The 17,714-nt window shown below is 45.8% G+C and overlaps 1 protein-coding gene across 1 annotated transcript in view; it reads left to right on the forward strand.

The window, feature by feature from the left end:
* The window catches only part of PDS5A (PDS5 cohesin associated factor A), a 1,513,477-nt gene that overhangs the window by 1,070,985 nt on the left and 424,778 nt on the right, over positions 1-17,714 (forward strand). The window contains exon 26 of the mRNA XM_085642237.1: positions 2,533-2,647. Coding sequence (XP_085498363.1) covers positions 2,533-2,647 — 115 coding nt within the window. The remainder of the gene's footprint in view (positions 1-2,532; positions 2,648-17,714) is intronic.

The following is a 17,714-nucleotide window of genomic DNA, read 5'->3' on the forward strand; positions in this document are numbered from 1 at the left end:
TGAACCTAATGGTTTCTGTTGTGTCTTTTTTGTTTTTAATCCTAGTACAAGGTAGCTAGAATAAAAATTGTGGTAAACCCTGTAGCTAGTTTTGATCCACGTCACCATCAGCACTGCACCCCTCACTACACTTGGTTGGCTCACATTGGGTTTTCGTAACAACCCCTCTTACACAAAAAGCATCCCAGAGCTCCTCCCTTGCAGCAAGGAGGTTTTAGCCTGCACCATGACTAGGCTTCATGGTGCGCGGAGGATTCCCAATGATGAAGCATGCTACCTCTAGTGGGTGTGGGAAACTGTCCTTTAAAGGGACACCTTCTTCTTAGTCTGCCTTGTTTGTCCCCTTTTCTCTTGATAGACCTGAGGGCTCTTGTGTGTTTTGTTTTACACAGGGATGTGTGCTAGGTCGACTCTTCAGTTTTGTCTGCACCAAAACATGCAGCCTGCAATGGTAGTGTATGTGTGTTAGGTGAGAGGTCTCTGAGGGTGGCACAATACATGATGCAGCGCTCCGAGGCCTTTTCTGGTCACAAGGCCCTTGGTACCAGTGGTAACTTTTACAAGAGACTTGAATGTGTGCCAATTGTGGAAACAAAGGTACAATTTTGGGAAAGAACTTTGGCCTTGGGAACCTGATTGGCAGGGACCCAGGGCACACTCAGTCAAAGTGTAGCAGATATAAAGCAAAAAGTGGGGGGTAACCATGCAAAAAGGGGCACTTTTCTACAAGGCCCACCTCCGGTGAGGCATTGCTTAGGTATCTATTCTAAGGTAAGGAATTTGCAGCTAGACGTCAAGATCCTTACGTTCAGTAACGCCCTATCTGTTAGAGACTGTCTTGCCGCAGATTCCTTACTGACCCAACCTTCCTCCCCGCTTTCCAAACTGATTTCTAGGAACAGGGATGTTACCTTTTCAGGTCCCTAGTTTTCCACACCAGTGGTCAGTGTTCTTCTTTGTTCCACACTCCTGGCGTGTTAAGTCGCAAAAAGAAACTGACGTCAAAGCACTGGGGTGGCACCTGTAGCTAAGTGTCTCCTTTTGTCATAGTCACCCCCCCCCCCCCCCCCACTTTTTGCCCTGGTACTGATGCTTATTGACTGATAGTGCACTGGGTCCTTGCTAACCACGCCCTGGTGCCACTGCTCTTTACCCTAAAACAGGTGAATGTATTATAGTAAACCCAATTGGCATGTACTTCAGCACCCCTGTAAGTCCCTAGTAAATGGTACCCCTGGTACCAAGGGCATGGGTACTAAAGAGGATCCCTAAGGGCTGCAGCATGTATTATGTCACCCTAAGGGACGCTATACAAATTGCATGCAGGCTGCCATTGCAGGCTGCGAGACATGATGCAAACCATGTGTGAAAACATGACATGGTACCCTCACTGTGTGCCATGCCAAAGTCACTGCACTCACTGTAAGACACCCCTACAGCAGGCCTTGAAGTACTAAGGCAGGCTGTATTATATTTTATGTGACGACATATCTGCATGAGCAGATATGCCCCTGTGAAGTCTTGTTCAATTACTAGATATAGCAAGTGAACTGGGAATCCATCTTAAGGTGTGTATTGGGCACAGAATATAACCAGTTACCCAGCTACGTAATGGCTTCACTTAAACCTATGGTGTTTGTTATGAAACACCTTGTCTTAATAAATCCATACCGATACTAGTATTAGATTTATTATGATAGGCACCCAGAGGGTCCTTTAGACATGCCCCCTGAACCCTACTAGTCATCTAGTGTGCTGGCTTACTGATATCGTCTAGCCTGCCATCACAGATGGGGTTCTGACCCCCTGTAGGTGAGAGCCAGCGTTCTCTTAGGTCAGGATACAATGCTTGCTTGGGAGAAGGTGTTATTACCTCCTCCAGCAGAATGACTAGTGAATCTGCATTCCAAGACCAGAGGCTTCAAAGCCTCTGCCGCCTTTGATATGCGACCCCATTTTCTCCAGACCTGAAGAATGCAACCCCATGCCCTGAGACCCATTAGGCACCAGGACATGTTGCAAATTAGCTATGGTGTAGGCGTATTGCACCTCCAGGCTAGTCACATCTCTAAGGTGCACATGAGTCGAAAAACATCTGAACCAATGGTAAAAAGTGGGGGTGACCATGACAAAAAGGTGCATTTTCCTACTCACATTAATGAACATATGTAGGGTAAAAGACATGTTAAGTAAAAGATGAAAAAGGCAGGCATTGCAGTAATCATCCTAGTGGGTTATTTAGTAACCTGGTGGGTTCAATTAACACTTTTTGATGAACAAAAATATGATGCTTTTCCTAGCCAGTTTACTAAATGATGGCATTTTACATGGCATGTTAATCTACAGCAAGGTATCTTGATTTAAAATTTGATTTAAAATTAGTATTTTATTATTCCTTGTATTATGTATTAGTTTCTCAGAAGAATCTCAGGTTGCCACCTTTTTGCAAAATCAATTGTAGTTATAAAGAAAAGTTTTTTTGTTTGCCTACTCTATTTGGTATCTATCAAACATGTATCATTTTTTCCCCAGAAAAACTGCTGTCCTTGTTGCCTGAATATGTTGTTCCCTACATGATCCACCTGCTAGCACATGACCCAGATTTCACAAAACCTCAGGATGTTGATCAGCTGCGTGATATCAAAGAGTAAGTATAAAGCGCCATATTCTACAACACTAAATATAGTAAATATTGTAAATAGCAGGTTTGAGTACTGAACAATTTAATAGCAACCATCAACTAGTTATGTGAATAAAAATTCTTCCCAACATTTACTGTGCAATCATTAACCCGGAAGGGTTTGTAAAGTTAAGTATTGCACAAATATAGTTATAAATGTATGTGTAGTTATCTTGTTGTGTAGAAATCTAGTGTTCATGATAAGCTCTCCCTCGCCCAAACCTGATTATTCTGAAATGTATGTATGGAGGAGGTATTTCTATGGTGCAAACCAATTTCTATAGTGCAAACCTAGCTAGAAAGCAACATCTGCTGGAAATTTTTCGAGTCTCTACCAAGGTCATTTATATAGTACCAGTGAGGATCATGTTGCTTGCAGTGATGAGTTTTTTGCTTCATTCTGAAATGCAGGAGGCTGGTGCAATTTTCATGTTTGATGTTCCTGGGGTACTCATCCATATCCTGGAGTGTGCAGATGAGTGAGACCTGCTGTATGAAAGTAGGATCTGCTTGAATGGTTACCCCCACTTTGTGCTTGGTCAGTATGTTGACTAGTCTGACCCTGCTAATCAGGACCCTAATCACTGTGCTTTCTCCCAAAATTGACCATGGTAAGTACTCCTGTACAGCCACAATTGGCTACTGGTGTACCCTTGTAAGTCCGTAGTATATTGTACTAAGGTACCTAGGGCATAGGTATACCAGGCATCTCCCATGGGTTGCAACATGTATTGTGCCACCCATGGAAGTCCACTTAAACTGTGGCTACAGGCCTGCTATTGAACCCTGTGTGAGTTGGTGCTTGCACCTCTCACAACAGATATAAATTTCCTTATATCTGGGGTCACTACACTTAATACATAAGTCACCCCTGTGGCAGCATCTTCAGTCCTCAGGGCAGGGTGCTTGGTTATAAGTGTGAGTGTGCCACTGCATCAGCAGGGCACCCCTACACACTCCGGAGTAGAGTCTGAAGGCTTTGTAAGTGCAGTCCTCTATATGTTTAAAATTGGTTGACATCAGTCATCATGTGATGTCTAACCATGTAGTGGCTGCACCGAATCTAGTCATGTTTGGTATCAAACATGTTTGAATCATACCCCAATACCGATTCCAGTGTTGGAAGTATGATCCCATGTACTGGGGGGGCTCCCTTGAAGTACCTCCCTGTACTACCGGTAACAGCCTTTGAAGGTCTGCCCTCTGCACCGTGGACCTCCCTTCTTGGCCAGCTGCTCGAGGTCCTCTTGCGACTCCTGTGTCTTTGACCTGTGGGCCCTCTTGAGGGTCGTCTTTTGCTCCAGTGAGCGCTCCAGTGGGCTCCCCAGCTTGCTCAGGCGTGCTCAGACTCTCCTGCTTGTGGTTAGTCCCGTGGATCTTGCTGGTCCCAGCGTTGCTCCTTCTTTGTTCCCCATGCCAGTTGCATCTAGCAAGGCTTGTTGGTGCTACTGCCGGACACCGGCTCCTTGGTCCTCAACTTCTGATGTGGGACAGCTCGTGCACGGCTTCTGGTCTCCCTCAGCTTCGCCTGGTCCTCACACCTAGTTCTAGGACACCCCTGCGCCGCACGGCCACCAGCTGCTGCGTGTGCCCCCCTGCCTGACTGCCTCGTTGCCGCCGCGTGACCACGCCCCCTGCCTTCGAGCAGCGTGGTCCGTGCCTGCCTGTCCTGCCCCTGCTGTGTTTTGCTGTTTTGCCTGTGTATATTGTTAATCTTCACCTTTTTGTTTTTGTAATAGTCTGTCATTAGTATTGCTTTTCCTTCCTGTTGGCCGTTTCGCTGCCCTTCGTCCTCCCTCCCCGATTCCCGCCACCGCCGCTAACCCCGTCCCTTTTTTCCTTCTGTTCCCTCCCCGCTCCCCAGCTGCTCCGCCCCCCCGCGCACTTGGCCATATATGGCGACCGTGCGACGCAGGTGAGTGTGACCTAGTTCTAGGACACCCCTGCGCCGCACGGCCACCAGCTGCTGCGTGTGCCCCCCTGCCTAACTGCCTCGTTGCCGCCGCGTGACCACGCCCCCTGCCTTCGAGCAGCGTGGTCCGTGCCTGCCTGTCCTGCCCCTGCTGTGTTTTGCTGTTTTGCCTGTGTATATTGTTAAACTTCACCTTTTTGTTTTTGTAATAGTCTGTCATTAGTATTGCTTTTCCTTCCTGTTGGCCGTTTCGCTGCCCTTCGTCCTCCCTCCCCGATTCCCGCCACCGCCACTAACCCCGCCCCTTTTTTCCTTCTGTTCCCTCCCCGCTCCCGCCTCCCAGCTGCTCCGCCCCCCCGCGCACTTCGCCATATGTGGCGACCGTGCGAACGCGCAGCGGTCACGCGCAGCGGGCGCGCCGATTGTGCGCCAAAGGCAAGCCCGTCTACGCCCGTCCGCGCCTGGACCGCGCCCAGTGCCAGGACCCCTGGCCCACGAGGACCCCGGCCAACCCGCCTGACGTACACCGCCGCCACCCTCAGCGCACTCAACACCGGTCGACTCCCAGGATGCTACCAAGCCACCCCACGACGCACCCACGGACCCTTCAGCTGCCACGCCTGCAAGTTCACCTGCATCCAGACCTGCAGCGCCAAGCCGAAGCCGGGCACCAGCAGCAGCCACCTCAAGTGCATCCTGCTCAACACCCGCTCCGTCCACAGACACGCCATCGAACTCTGGAACCTCCTCGACACCACAGCCCCTGACGTGGCCTTCCTCACGGAGACCTGGATGAACGCCTCTTCAGCGCCCGACATCGCCATCGCCATCCCAGAGGGATACAAGATCACCCGGAGGGACCGCACTGCCAACCAGATGGGAGGAGGCATCGCCATCATCCACAGGAACACCATCCGCATCACGACCAACACCGACAACACCCTTACCACCGCCGAACACCTGCATTTCCAGATCCACACAGACCCGAAGACCACCCTCAGAGGCACCCTGATCTACCGACCTCCAGGACCACGCACCCAATTCAGCGAGGACATCGCCGACTTCGTCAGCCCGCACGCCCTCCCCTCCGCTGACTACATCCTCCTGGGGGACCTCAACTTCCACCTGGAGAACAACAACGACCGCAACACCAGCACCCTGCTCGACAACCTCGCCAATCTTGGACTCAAGCAGCTGGTATCCACCCCCACCCACCTCGCCGGACACACACTCGACGCAGTCTTCTCATCCAGCACAGACATCGCCTTCAGCCACGCCACAGAGCTTCAGTGGACGGACCACAGCTGTGTCCACTTCACCTTCAAAAGAACGACGACCCACCACCACCAGCAACAGGTTGCCCGCAGAAGCTGGAACAAGATCACAGCCGACCAGCTCGTCACCTCCCTGAGCCAACACCCTCCTGCCAGCTCAGCGAACCCCAGCCAGGCCGCCGACAACCTCACGAAGTGGATCAGCAACTGCGTGGACGAACTCGCCCCACTGAGGACCCCGCCCAGCAGACCCGGCAGCAAGAAAGCCCCATGGTTCACCGACGAACTCAAGAGCTCCAAGAAGAACTGCCGAACCCTCGAGAAAGTCTGGAGAAGGGAACCAACACCGGACAACATGACCACCTTCAAGCTGGCCACCCGGAAGCACCACCAGCTGATCCGCGCCGCCAAGAAAACCGCATTCAAGGACAGGCTAGACAACAACGCACACAACTGCAAGGAACTCTTCAACATCGTGAAAGAGCTATCCAACCCCAGCGCAGGAAACAACGACATCACCCCATCGCAACACCTCTGCAACTCCCTCGCCTCATACTTCCACAACAAGATCGCAGACATACACAACAGCTTCAGCACCCAACCAACGCACACCACGACCGAACCACCGCCCCCCACCACCACCCTCCGCACCTGGACCCCGATCAGCACCGAAGACACCATCCGCATGATGAACACCGTCCACTCCGGATCTCCGACCGACCCTTGCCCTCACCACGTCTTCAACAAGGCCGACGCTGTCATCGCACCCCACCTACGGGACATTATCAACACCTCCTTCGACACCGCCACCTTCCCTGAGAGCTGGAAGCACGCCGAACTCAGCGCTCTACTCAAGAAACCCACAGCGGACCCCACCGAACTCAAGAATTACCGCCCCATCTCGCTCCTCCCGTTTCCAGCCAAAGTCATCGAGAAGACCGTCAACAAGCAGCTGGCCGCCTTCCTTGAGACGAATGGATCCCTCGACCCCTCACAGTCTGGCTTCCGAGCCAACCACAGCACCGAGACCGCCCTCATCGCTGCCACCGACGACATCCGAGCCCTGATGGACAACGGAGACACAGCGGCCCTCATCCTCCTAGACCTCTCCACGGCATTCGACACTGTCTGCCACCGCACCCTAGTACAGCGCCTCAGCTACGTCGGAATCCAGGAGAAGGCACTGGAATGGATCATCTCCTTCCTCGACGGAAGAACACAGAGAGTCCGCCTACCACCGTACAAGTCAAAAGCCTCCGAAGTCATCTGCGGCGTCCCTCAAGGATCCTCCCTGAGCCCCACCCTCTTCAACGTCTACATGAGCCCCCTCGCGGCCATCGCACGCAAACACAACCTCAACATAATATCCTACGCCGACGACACCCAGCTGATCCTCTCCCTGACCAACGACCCCGCCGCCGCCAGAGCCAATCTGCACGAAGGGATGAAAGATGTAGCCGAGTGGATGACGACCAGCCGCCTGAAGCTGAACTCAGACAAGACGGAGGTCCTCATCCTGGGCTCCTCGCCCTCCGCCTGGGACGACTCCTGGTGGCCTCCCGCCCTGGGCTCCGCACCCAAACCGACAGACCACGCGCGCAACCTGGGCTTCATCCTGGACTCCTCCCTCTCCATGACCAGGCAAGTCAACGCCGTATCCTCGGCGTGCTTCAACATCCTACGCATGCTACGGAAGATCTTCTGGTGGATCCCCACCGAGACCAGGAAGACCGTCACCCAGGCCCTCGTCACCAGTCGACTGGACTACGGCAACGCCCTCTACGCCGGTACCACCGCCAAGCTCCAGAAGAGACTCCAGCGGATCCAGAACGCCTCAGCCAGACTCATCCTCGACATCCCACGAACCAGCCACATCTCCGGACATCTGAGAGACCTGCATTGGCTCCCCGTCAACAAAAGGATCACCTTCCGCCTCCTCACCCACGCACACAAAGCCCTACACGACCAAGGCCTGAGCTACCTCAACAACCGAATCCACTTCTACGCTCCCAAACGCCACCTCCGATCAGCCAACCACGCCCTCGCCGCCGTCCCCCGCATCCGAAGAGCAACAACAGGAGGAAGGTCCTTCTCCTACCTGGCCGCCAAGACCTGGAACTCCCTCCCGACCGACCTGCGCCTGACCCAAGACCACCTCTCCTTCAGGAAGAAGCTGAAGACCTGGCTGTTCGAGCAGTAACGGCACCCCCCCTCCCCCCAGCGCCTTGAGACCCTACGGGTGAGTAGTGCGCTCTATAAATGTCTTGATTGATTGAGCTGTAGTGACAATTACACTGTCAACACTTGTGGACCTTCCAAAATCGGTGGGCATTGCTCTTCCGTGCCTCCTGGTCACCTCCAAGTGGCGTAGACTCTGTCCCCTATGCTTGCAGGTTCTCCTCATCAATTATCTACTCTTGGATTCCACCGGACTCTTGTACAGTCTTCTCTAGAGGCATCTTCTATGGAGTCCTCCATTGTGGTCTACAGCGGTTTCCGACGTCACTTCCCACCTAATCCCACGGTGTTGTGTAGTTCCTAAAAATACAAAGGATCTTGTTTAGACAGAATAAACTAAGAGATTAGTGTCTAGACTGAGTACAGACACCCCCAAAGGATATGTTAGCCTTTAGACCTATCAGCTCACAGTGCCACCATAAGCCCCCTAATCTTACCAAAGAGCTAATTGTTTCTGGCAACTATCGAACATGACAACCCTTGATCCTTCAAGAATCATGGAAAGAGTGCCATATTTTTCACTCAGTCAATCGTGCTCACAGAATGAACGATGGGGACGTTTTCAATAAGCATTTATTGAACCAGTGTCATTCTAGTATAAAACATGTTTGCTGCGACAATCATTAGACAGAAACAGATGTATAAAATTACAAGCACCAACAGGGTAAATAAAATGTATAATTCTACCATGGTGTAAATACATTGAATATATGCAGCCATATATATACATGATGGTAATCAAGCATACTCCTATGATGCAAACCCTACGTAAGTGTACCTAGCATGTATGTGGGTGTAAACCCAAGAATCCCCTAGGAAAGGGCCAACCCCCCATTACCCGATGGGAGAGAATGAAGTACCCCATCTTGGTCTGCGTGAAGGTACCTCAGCGTATAGTGTCAGCATGGAAGCTTCTCCTCTGGCTATATAGTGGTGGTATGGTTCTTTAATACCATAAAGATAGCCTTGGGGTTCCTTACACAAACAATATGTTGTGAGTACGATTATGTGCCTAAATCAATACCGGCAATTATGCACAGTAGTTCTTTCTCCCTAGGATGAATAAGACTTTTTTTTTTTGTTGTTCAAGTAAATTTTATAGGGATTTTCAAAAATAGAAGAGGTAAAAACAGCGGAACAAAATACAGTAGTAAGTAATAAAACAACCACAAAACGAACACAGAATACAATGAAGAATGGAAGATTTCTTTATAGAGACCTGCTATGATGGAGAGACTTAAAGTACACAGTGGAGATAATGATGACCTTTGAAAGCTGTTCGATCTAGAAGTACAGTAAAAAAAGATGACGTCATGGCTTTGTGGTGATCACTGTAGTAAACAGGTCCAACAGATCAATACATAATTACATTCTATTTGATGTCTAGGTTCACAAACTTAACATACTCCAATCCTATCACATTACTGTTTTCATCTTAAAAAATTAGTATAAAGCATTTTAATTTTGATTGTATAGCATGTTCAGTTTGACATAAACTCTAAGTGGTGGAACTAAGAAAGAAATCATGTGTGCCTTAGGGGAAATTTGACAGAATTGACCAAGTATCATTCGTATATTATCATCTAGTGAGACTAGCATTGTATATTCCCACGGTATGATCTTATTCTGTGTGTTCATATTTAGAGGAGAAGTCATCAAGAGACTCCCATAGTTCCCTGTGGAGGGGATCGCCAGGGAGAGGATTGAAGGGCAATAATATCAGCTCCTCTAAGGAAGCAAAGCCATTCTTGTCACGTCCTCTAGGAAACTACTTTGGAATTTTTTCAGTTAAGAATTAGTTTACATGCAAGTATTAGCATTGATTCCAGAAGGAAGCGGTCATTTTCTTTTTGTATGTGGGTTCTAGAAAGCCTAAGAAAATATAGGAGAATTCTCTGGAGGGTTCGATTAATAATAGTGTTTTTTATGCAATTAAATATTTTGTCCCAATAGGATTGTAAAATGGGACAGTGGAATAAAATGTGGACTAGATCTCCGTCATGTAATTCGCAATTCCAGAAGTTCGGGCTTTGACTTAGGTTTAGTTTAAAAAGCCTTGATGGCGTCCAATATGACCTATTGATTAACATGTATTTTGTTTGGGACAGTAGGTGTGAGATCTTATTAGAGAAGGTGGTTTTATGTATCTTTGTCCAGTCAAAGAGAGATTCCTGGTCTTTGGTTCTGATTCCCATTTTGGCTTGTTACAAGAATATGATTTGCTAAGCTTTGGTTGTAGCAACTTATAGATTTACTGTGTACCGTTTTTTGTGAGTGACCCAGAAGTGTAAGGATCATCTGAAAGAGACTATTAGTTATGGATTCCTTACCTTAGAATTACTGTTCAAATAAGGGGGTTTGCCCTATTATCCCCCTGCATCTGGGCAAAAAAACACTGAAAATACACAAAATTGATGCCGCGGAATAGATCTGGATATCTTATTATTGAAGGAAAATTAAATGAATCCTTCACATGGAATTTTATGTCCAAACTATTTTTCTGATTTAAAGATCAGTACCAGAACATGATCCAAAGTCATATTTTTGTGTGTGTGTGTGTGTGTGTGTGTGTGTGTGTGTGTGTGTGTGTGTGTGTGTGTGTGTGTGTATATATGTGTTTGGCAAAGAGGACAATACAAAAAATATATAAAACACAAACTTCCATATATACACATATATCTGTACAGAAAAGTAATAATGATGAATCCATATTACCTTATTTACTATTACGGATGCAAAAAAAGATTTGTTGAAACACCATAATTATCACTTGCAATCCGTATTAAAGAAGGTAACCCATATACAAAGGCACAAAAGAGGGAAAATAAATGAGCCCTCTTTAAACATTAGTGGAATAGAAGTGGTCCCAGAGTATAAATGGAGATTTACGAAAGATCAACAAAACAAATATTGCAACAATTATAAGGCAAAACCATAGTGTTATTTAATCACACTAGGAACAGGCATATAAATGCATACAGTAAATCACACTATTTACAGATGTGCAGGGTGCCACGGGGATGGGAAGGGAGTGAAGAATTGGGTAGGGTATTTGAGTAAGTGACATAGACAATTTCAAAACAATGGTACAAATCAATTGTTGGGCACCTTAGTGGCGTGCCAAATGTTCAAAAGTCATTCATGGACAAAATCAAATATTATTGCCAGGAAGCCATATACAAATGAGAGTTCACAGTGCTCAACGCACTATTGAGGGTACTGGCATGATGGGATGTCGACGTTTCGACCCCTCTTCAAAGGTAGGTAAATTAATTCCTTACAGGTGGGGTCTTCCTCAGGACGGAAGAGGATGGTGAACCGGGGAAGGTAGGCACCTGTGCAAAGATATAGGTGAAGATTAAAAAGGAATAGTGCCAGGCGGACATTCAACTGTAGGACTGGATAAGGATATGGCTGCCATAATTACCAGAGAAAGAGAGGGCATCAAATCAGTGACAGCTTGGCAACTGGGCACAAAGGCTCAAAGGTCAGGTGGGAGTGAGAGTCACCTACAAGTTAATTTAAAAGCGACAGTAAGGTCAAGAGTGCAAATAGCTGTAAAAACGGGAGGTGGGTGATGACTCCAAATAAATCTAGACTCACGTTTATTATTTGAAAAAAGGAGGAAACGAATACTCCATCGGAAACACACCGCTGTATAATCGGTATGTGGGGTGAGAAGAATCACCGAGGAAACAGCCTCTAAAAACAAATGGAGAGAGCGCTCTATAAATGAGTGAAACAAAAGGTGGTCCTAAACTAGAGAAATACAGAGCTAACAGGACCAGGTAACCCACATTATCATCCGTGGACTGAGATGTCATGAAACGGGACTAAAAAGTCCAGTAAATAGCAAAACTGAGAAAATGTATAAGTCGAAACCAGCAGGAATAGCTTATACCCAAAAAGAAAAAACAAGAGGGCGATTAATCATGTGGTGCACATAATAAAAACAATGAATAAGGCCAAAATAGACTATGAGTGATAAAAGGGGGACTAAAGAAATGGACAGGGACAGAAAATCCTGGGTCAAACTGATCCAAGTGAACGGAGTGTCATCCGACAGGTTCCCTTACCTTGAGACGGCGTACCAGACTGAGCTCGCTCGACTCCAACGGCCAACTGAGAACGCGGTGCGGCTCCTAGATAAGGAGAACGCTGAAACCGCGTGACGTTAAACCGGGTGCAGCAGCTGGATGCTGCCAACCACGGGAGATTAGAAGAAAGACCATTCGAGTCGTTCAATTGCAAGGTTGGGAGATAGAAGGTGGGTAAATAAAGTCCCACACTAAATAGAGTAAATAGAATAATTTCAAATAAAATGTGTACATGAAAATTACAAAACTGAAAGGGCATCGTCGGGGCCCGGGGGAACAACCTAATCAAAGGAATGTGCACGTAGGGGATCACGTAAAAGTAACAAGAGAGAATCGATTGTACACTTTGGGATTGCAACATTGCATAAAATAAAGAGTATAAAGTGAGGCTCGTGATCAATTAGGTAAGCACATAAAAGAAAAAAACTGTTATACAATGAATGCATTTGTTCAAAGCGTCTCAGGGATGAGAACCGGCACAACATATTAACAGTGGTTGTTAAAACAGACAGACATATGTGCTCATATCAGTCAGCAATTAGAGATGAGAAAATAAAAGGAGGTTACATTAGAAAAATGACGTCAAAAGGTAATGTTAATACATGTCAATGGATACAAGCTTGCTGGATAAGACAAAGTATGGTTCCGGTGAGAAAAAAACAATCAAAAAATGCATGTGCATACTATGTACAAACAAAAGGAGTTGCGATGGGGGCTGCCTTCGCACCAGATCTAGCGATCCTTTATATGGATAACTTTGAGAAGCGGTTTGTCCTCACCAACAACCCCTTTTTGGCACATGTCAACACTTGGAAGAGATATATTGACGATATATTGATGATTTGGAATGGTGAGACTATCCAACTCAATTTGTTCCACCAATGGCTAAACCAGTGCGACCCTAACATTCAGTTCACCATGCAGTCCAGCACACAGGAGATACCTTTCCTCGATTTAAAAATCTTCCACGAAGATGATAAACTTCTTACTACCCTATATAGGAAGCCAACGGAAAGAAATTCTCTACTGAGATACAGTAGCCACCACCCGCGCGGCTTGCGCGACAATCTCCCAGTGGGACAGTTCCTGCGGATCCGCAGGAACTGCACGAAACGAACTGACTACACTACAGAGTCTGAGAACCTAACAGCCAGGTTAATACTAAGAGGTTACCCAAAACGCCTGGTTAAGAGGGCCCGGAAGAGGGCATGGTACAACCCACGGGACATTCTGCTTTCGCCTAAACATCGCAATACATCAAGTCAAAATAACAAAATGATTTGTGTTACAACATTCTCCACACGCAGTAATGCAGTGAAAAAGATCATCAATAAACACTGGAACATTATATCCACGGAGATTGACCAACCTGACCCACCGATGCACTCTTTTAAGAAAGCAATGAGCATTAAGGACCACGTGGTACATTCCTTCCTTGAGGACCCGGTTGAACCAACGATTCTTTCACTCTGGAGTTTACCACCAATCATAGGTCACTTCAAGTGTGGTTCGTGTAAAGCATGCCCCACAACTATGCAATCAAAGAAATTTGAATACCAGCATCAGACCATTACTTTACAATCACATACCAACTGCAATTCTAGCAACGTCATCTATGGGATCCTGTGTCCATGTGACCGACTATATATTGGCCAGACACAACAGAAAGTCAAGGCAAGAATCCTTCAACATCAAAGTCGAATCAGATGTAATGTGACAGGTGCACCCTTAGTTGATCACTATCACCAACTGGGACACCATCCCGAAGAAATGAAATGGATCGTCTTGGAAAAGACAGAACTGGGACCTCGGGGAGGTAATATATCCTCTATCCTGCTCATTAGAGAGTCAAAAATGATGATCCGCTTTGACACTATCCTAACTGGTTTAAATGAGCAAGACCCGAGTAATGCCCAATTAGCTACCCTCGGTAGCACATGAACTAGGTTCTTTTTTACTCTGTTCTCCCCAGCCCTTTCTCTAACCTGTGGTTAACGTTATTTCTGAGACACTGTATGATGTTGACCATGAGCTCTTTCGACCAAATGTACGTATTATGCACATGCATTTTTTGATTGTTTTTTTCTCACCGGAACCATACTTTGTCTTATCCAGCAAGCTTGTATCCATTGACATGTATTAACATTACCTTTTGACGTCATTTTTCTAATGTAACCTCCTTTTATTTTCTCATCTCTAATTGCTGACTGATATGAGCACATATGTCTGTCTGTTTTAACAACCACTGTTAATATGTTGTGCCGGTTCTCATCCCTGAGACGCTTTGAACAAATGCATTCATTGTATAACAGTTTTTTTCTTTTATGTGCTTACCTAATTGATCACGAGCCTCACTTTATACTCTTTATTTTATGCAATGTTGCAATCCCAAAGTGTACAATCGATTCTCTCTTGTTACTTTTACGTGATCCCCTACGTGCACATTCCTTTGATTAGGTTGTTCCCCCGGGCCCCGACGATGCCCTTTCAGTTTTGTAATTTTCATGTACACATTTTATTTGAAATTATTCTATTTACTCTATTTATTTAGTGTGGGACTTTATTTACCCACCTTCTATCTCCCAACCTTGCAATTGAACGACTCGAATGGTCTTTCTTCTAATCTCCCGTGGTTGGCAGCATCCAGCTGCTGCACCCGGTTTAACGTCACGCGGTTTCAGCGTTCTCCTTATCTAGGAGCCGCACCGCGTTCTCAGTTGGCCGTTGGAGTCGAGCGAGCTCAGTCTGGTACGCCGTCTCAAGGTAAGGGAACCTGTCGGATGACACTCCGTTCACTTGGATCAGTTTGACCCAGGATTTTCTGTCCCTGTCCATTTCTTTAGTCCCCCTTTTATCACTCATAGTCTATTTTGGCCTTATTCATTGTTTTTATTATGTGCACCACATGATTAATCGCCCTCTTGTTTTTTCTTTTTGGGTATAAGCTATTCCTGCTGGTTTCGACTTATACATTTTCTCAGTTTTGCTATTTACTGGACTTTTTAGTCCCGTTTCATGACATCTCAGTCCACGGATGATAATGTGGGTTACCTGGTCCTGTTAGCTCTGTATTTCTCTAGTTTAGGACCACCTTTTGTTTCACTCATTTATAGAGCGCTCTCTCCATTTGTTTTTAGAGGCTGTTTCCTCGGTGATTCTTCTCACCCCACATACCGATTATACAGCGGTGTGTTTCCGATGGAGTATTCGTTTCCTCCTTTTTTCAAATAATAAACGTGAGTCTAGATTTATTTGGAGTCATCACCCACCTCCCGTTTTTCCAGCTATTTGCACTCTTGACCTTACTGTCGCTTTTAAATTAACTTGTAGGTGACTCTCACTCCCACCTGACCTTTGAGCCTTTGTGCCCAGTTGCCAAGCTGTCACTGATTTGATGCCCTCTCTTTCTCTGGTAATTATGGCAGCCATATCCTTATCCAGTCCTACAGTTGAATGTCCGCCTGGCACTATTCCTTTTTAATCTTCACCTATATCTTTGCACAGGTGCCTACCTTCCCCGGTTCACCATCCTCTTCCGTCCTGAGGAAGACCCCACCTGTAAGGAATTAATTTACCTACCTTTGAAGAGGGGTCGAAACGTCGACATCCCATCATGCCAGTACCCTCAATAGTGCGTTGAGCACTGTGAACTCTCATTTGTATATGGCTTCCTGGCAATAATATTTGATTTTGTCCATGAATGACTTTTGAACATTTGGCACGCCACTAAGGTGCCCAACAATTGATTTGTACCATTGTTTTGAAATTGTCTATGTCACTTACTCAAATACCCTACCCAATTCTTCACTCCCTTCCCATCCCCGTGGCACCCTGCACATCTGTAAATAGTGTGATTTACTGTATGCATTTATATGCCTGTTCCTAGTGTGATTAAATAACACTATGGTTTTGCCTTATAATTGTTGCAATATTTGTTTTGTTGATCTTTCGTAAATCTCCATTTATACTCTGGGACCACTTCTATTCCACTGTATGTTACCCAGGTCCCAGTGATTATTGGGTTTACCCTTAGTTCTAACGCTCTTTAAACATTAGGCTGTGCTCTAAATTTCTTTCTGCTCAATTTCAGATTTTTTAAGGGCTTCTACAAAATGTGGAGTTGACGCGTGTCAGCCCAATTGATTAGAGCCTCATCAGGATTGGGGCAAAAGGAAACCTATAATAAACAAAATATTTTCATTATATTTACATATATACACATATACCTATATATCTTAATAGGAGACAACATATTTACACAGAGCAAAAAAGTATGCATTATTAACATATTAAAGCATATTAAAGAGCCCTCTCTTGGGGCAGCAATAAGCATTGTGAGGGTACAAAGAAAATAGCATGAAATTATTAATAGTGCCAGTGAACGAAAAACCTGTTGCCTGGTCAAATCAATAAAAATGATGACCCTCACATATAAATAGATCCAACAACAAGCGCGAAATATAACAGGCGCATGAATCGGCATAATACGTCAGAACGTGGTCTACTATCACGTAGTGCACAAGTGATTTATATAAAAGAAACAGTCTTTAAGTGAAATAAAAATAAAAAGCAAGCAATCCTGAAACTGATAATCTTTCAAGTGGACAGCTTTGTCCCACCACATCGTGCAACTGTGTATTATTTGTTATTTGAGGACACCAATGTCCACACTACCCAGATATCGACTCTAACCTTTATTAAATCCTGCTGTCAAATTGACACTGATAACGTAATGCCCAAATTACACAATGGTCTTGAGTGGATATATTTCTATGGGACCCAAATGAAAAGACACCCATTAAAATGCATTGCACAACATAATAAAAAACAACACTGGTACAACAGCTGGTATGTTGTGTAGCATACATACATTTTCCGCTACAATCTAAGTATGCCGGAGGCCTACGTGCGTGATACTATGGACCATATATCTAAGACTGAAAACCTCCCCACGACAAAGATAAACAACTTTTAGTATGTTTTGATATGGAATCATTATATACTAGCATACCGCAGGATGAAGCATTAATAGTCCTAAGGAACACACTAGACCAGCAAGAGCAACCCCACCAGGTACCAACAGAGTTCATAGTATCTCTAGCTACAATATATCTCAGGAATAACTTTATCAACTACAAAGACTTCCTGTACTTACAAGTAAAGGTAGTCGCCATGGGGTGTAGCTTCGCCCCAGAAATAGCGAAATTTGAGAAACAGTGGCTATATAGCAACACGAATCCCTACAGGGTACACATTGGAAATTGGTGTCGCTATATAGACAACATTTTCATGATTTGGAAGGTGATGATGAGACCTTAGTACAATTCCGTAAGTGGCTTAATGTGGGATAAGCGGATTTAAAATTCACGGTGTCAAGTGACAGAGAAAAGATTACACTTTTTGTAAATCTGTTATCTCCTTTTAAGATATATATGTATATGTGTATATATGTAAATATAAGGAAAATATTTTGTTTATTGTAGGTTTCCTTTTGCCCAAGTCCTGATGAGGCC

Source organism: Triturus cristatus, chromosome 2_2 (genome assembly GCF_964204655.1).
Source record: "Triturus cristatus chromosome 2_2, aTriCri1.1, whole genome shotgun sequence".
Taxonomy (NCBI): domain Eukaryota; kingdom Metazoa; phylum Chordata; class Amphibia; order Caudata; family Salamandridae; genus Triturus; species Triturus cristatus.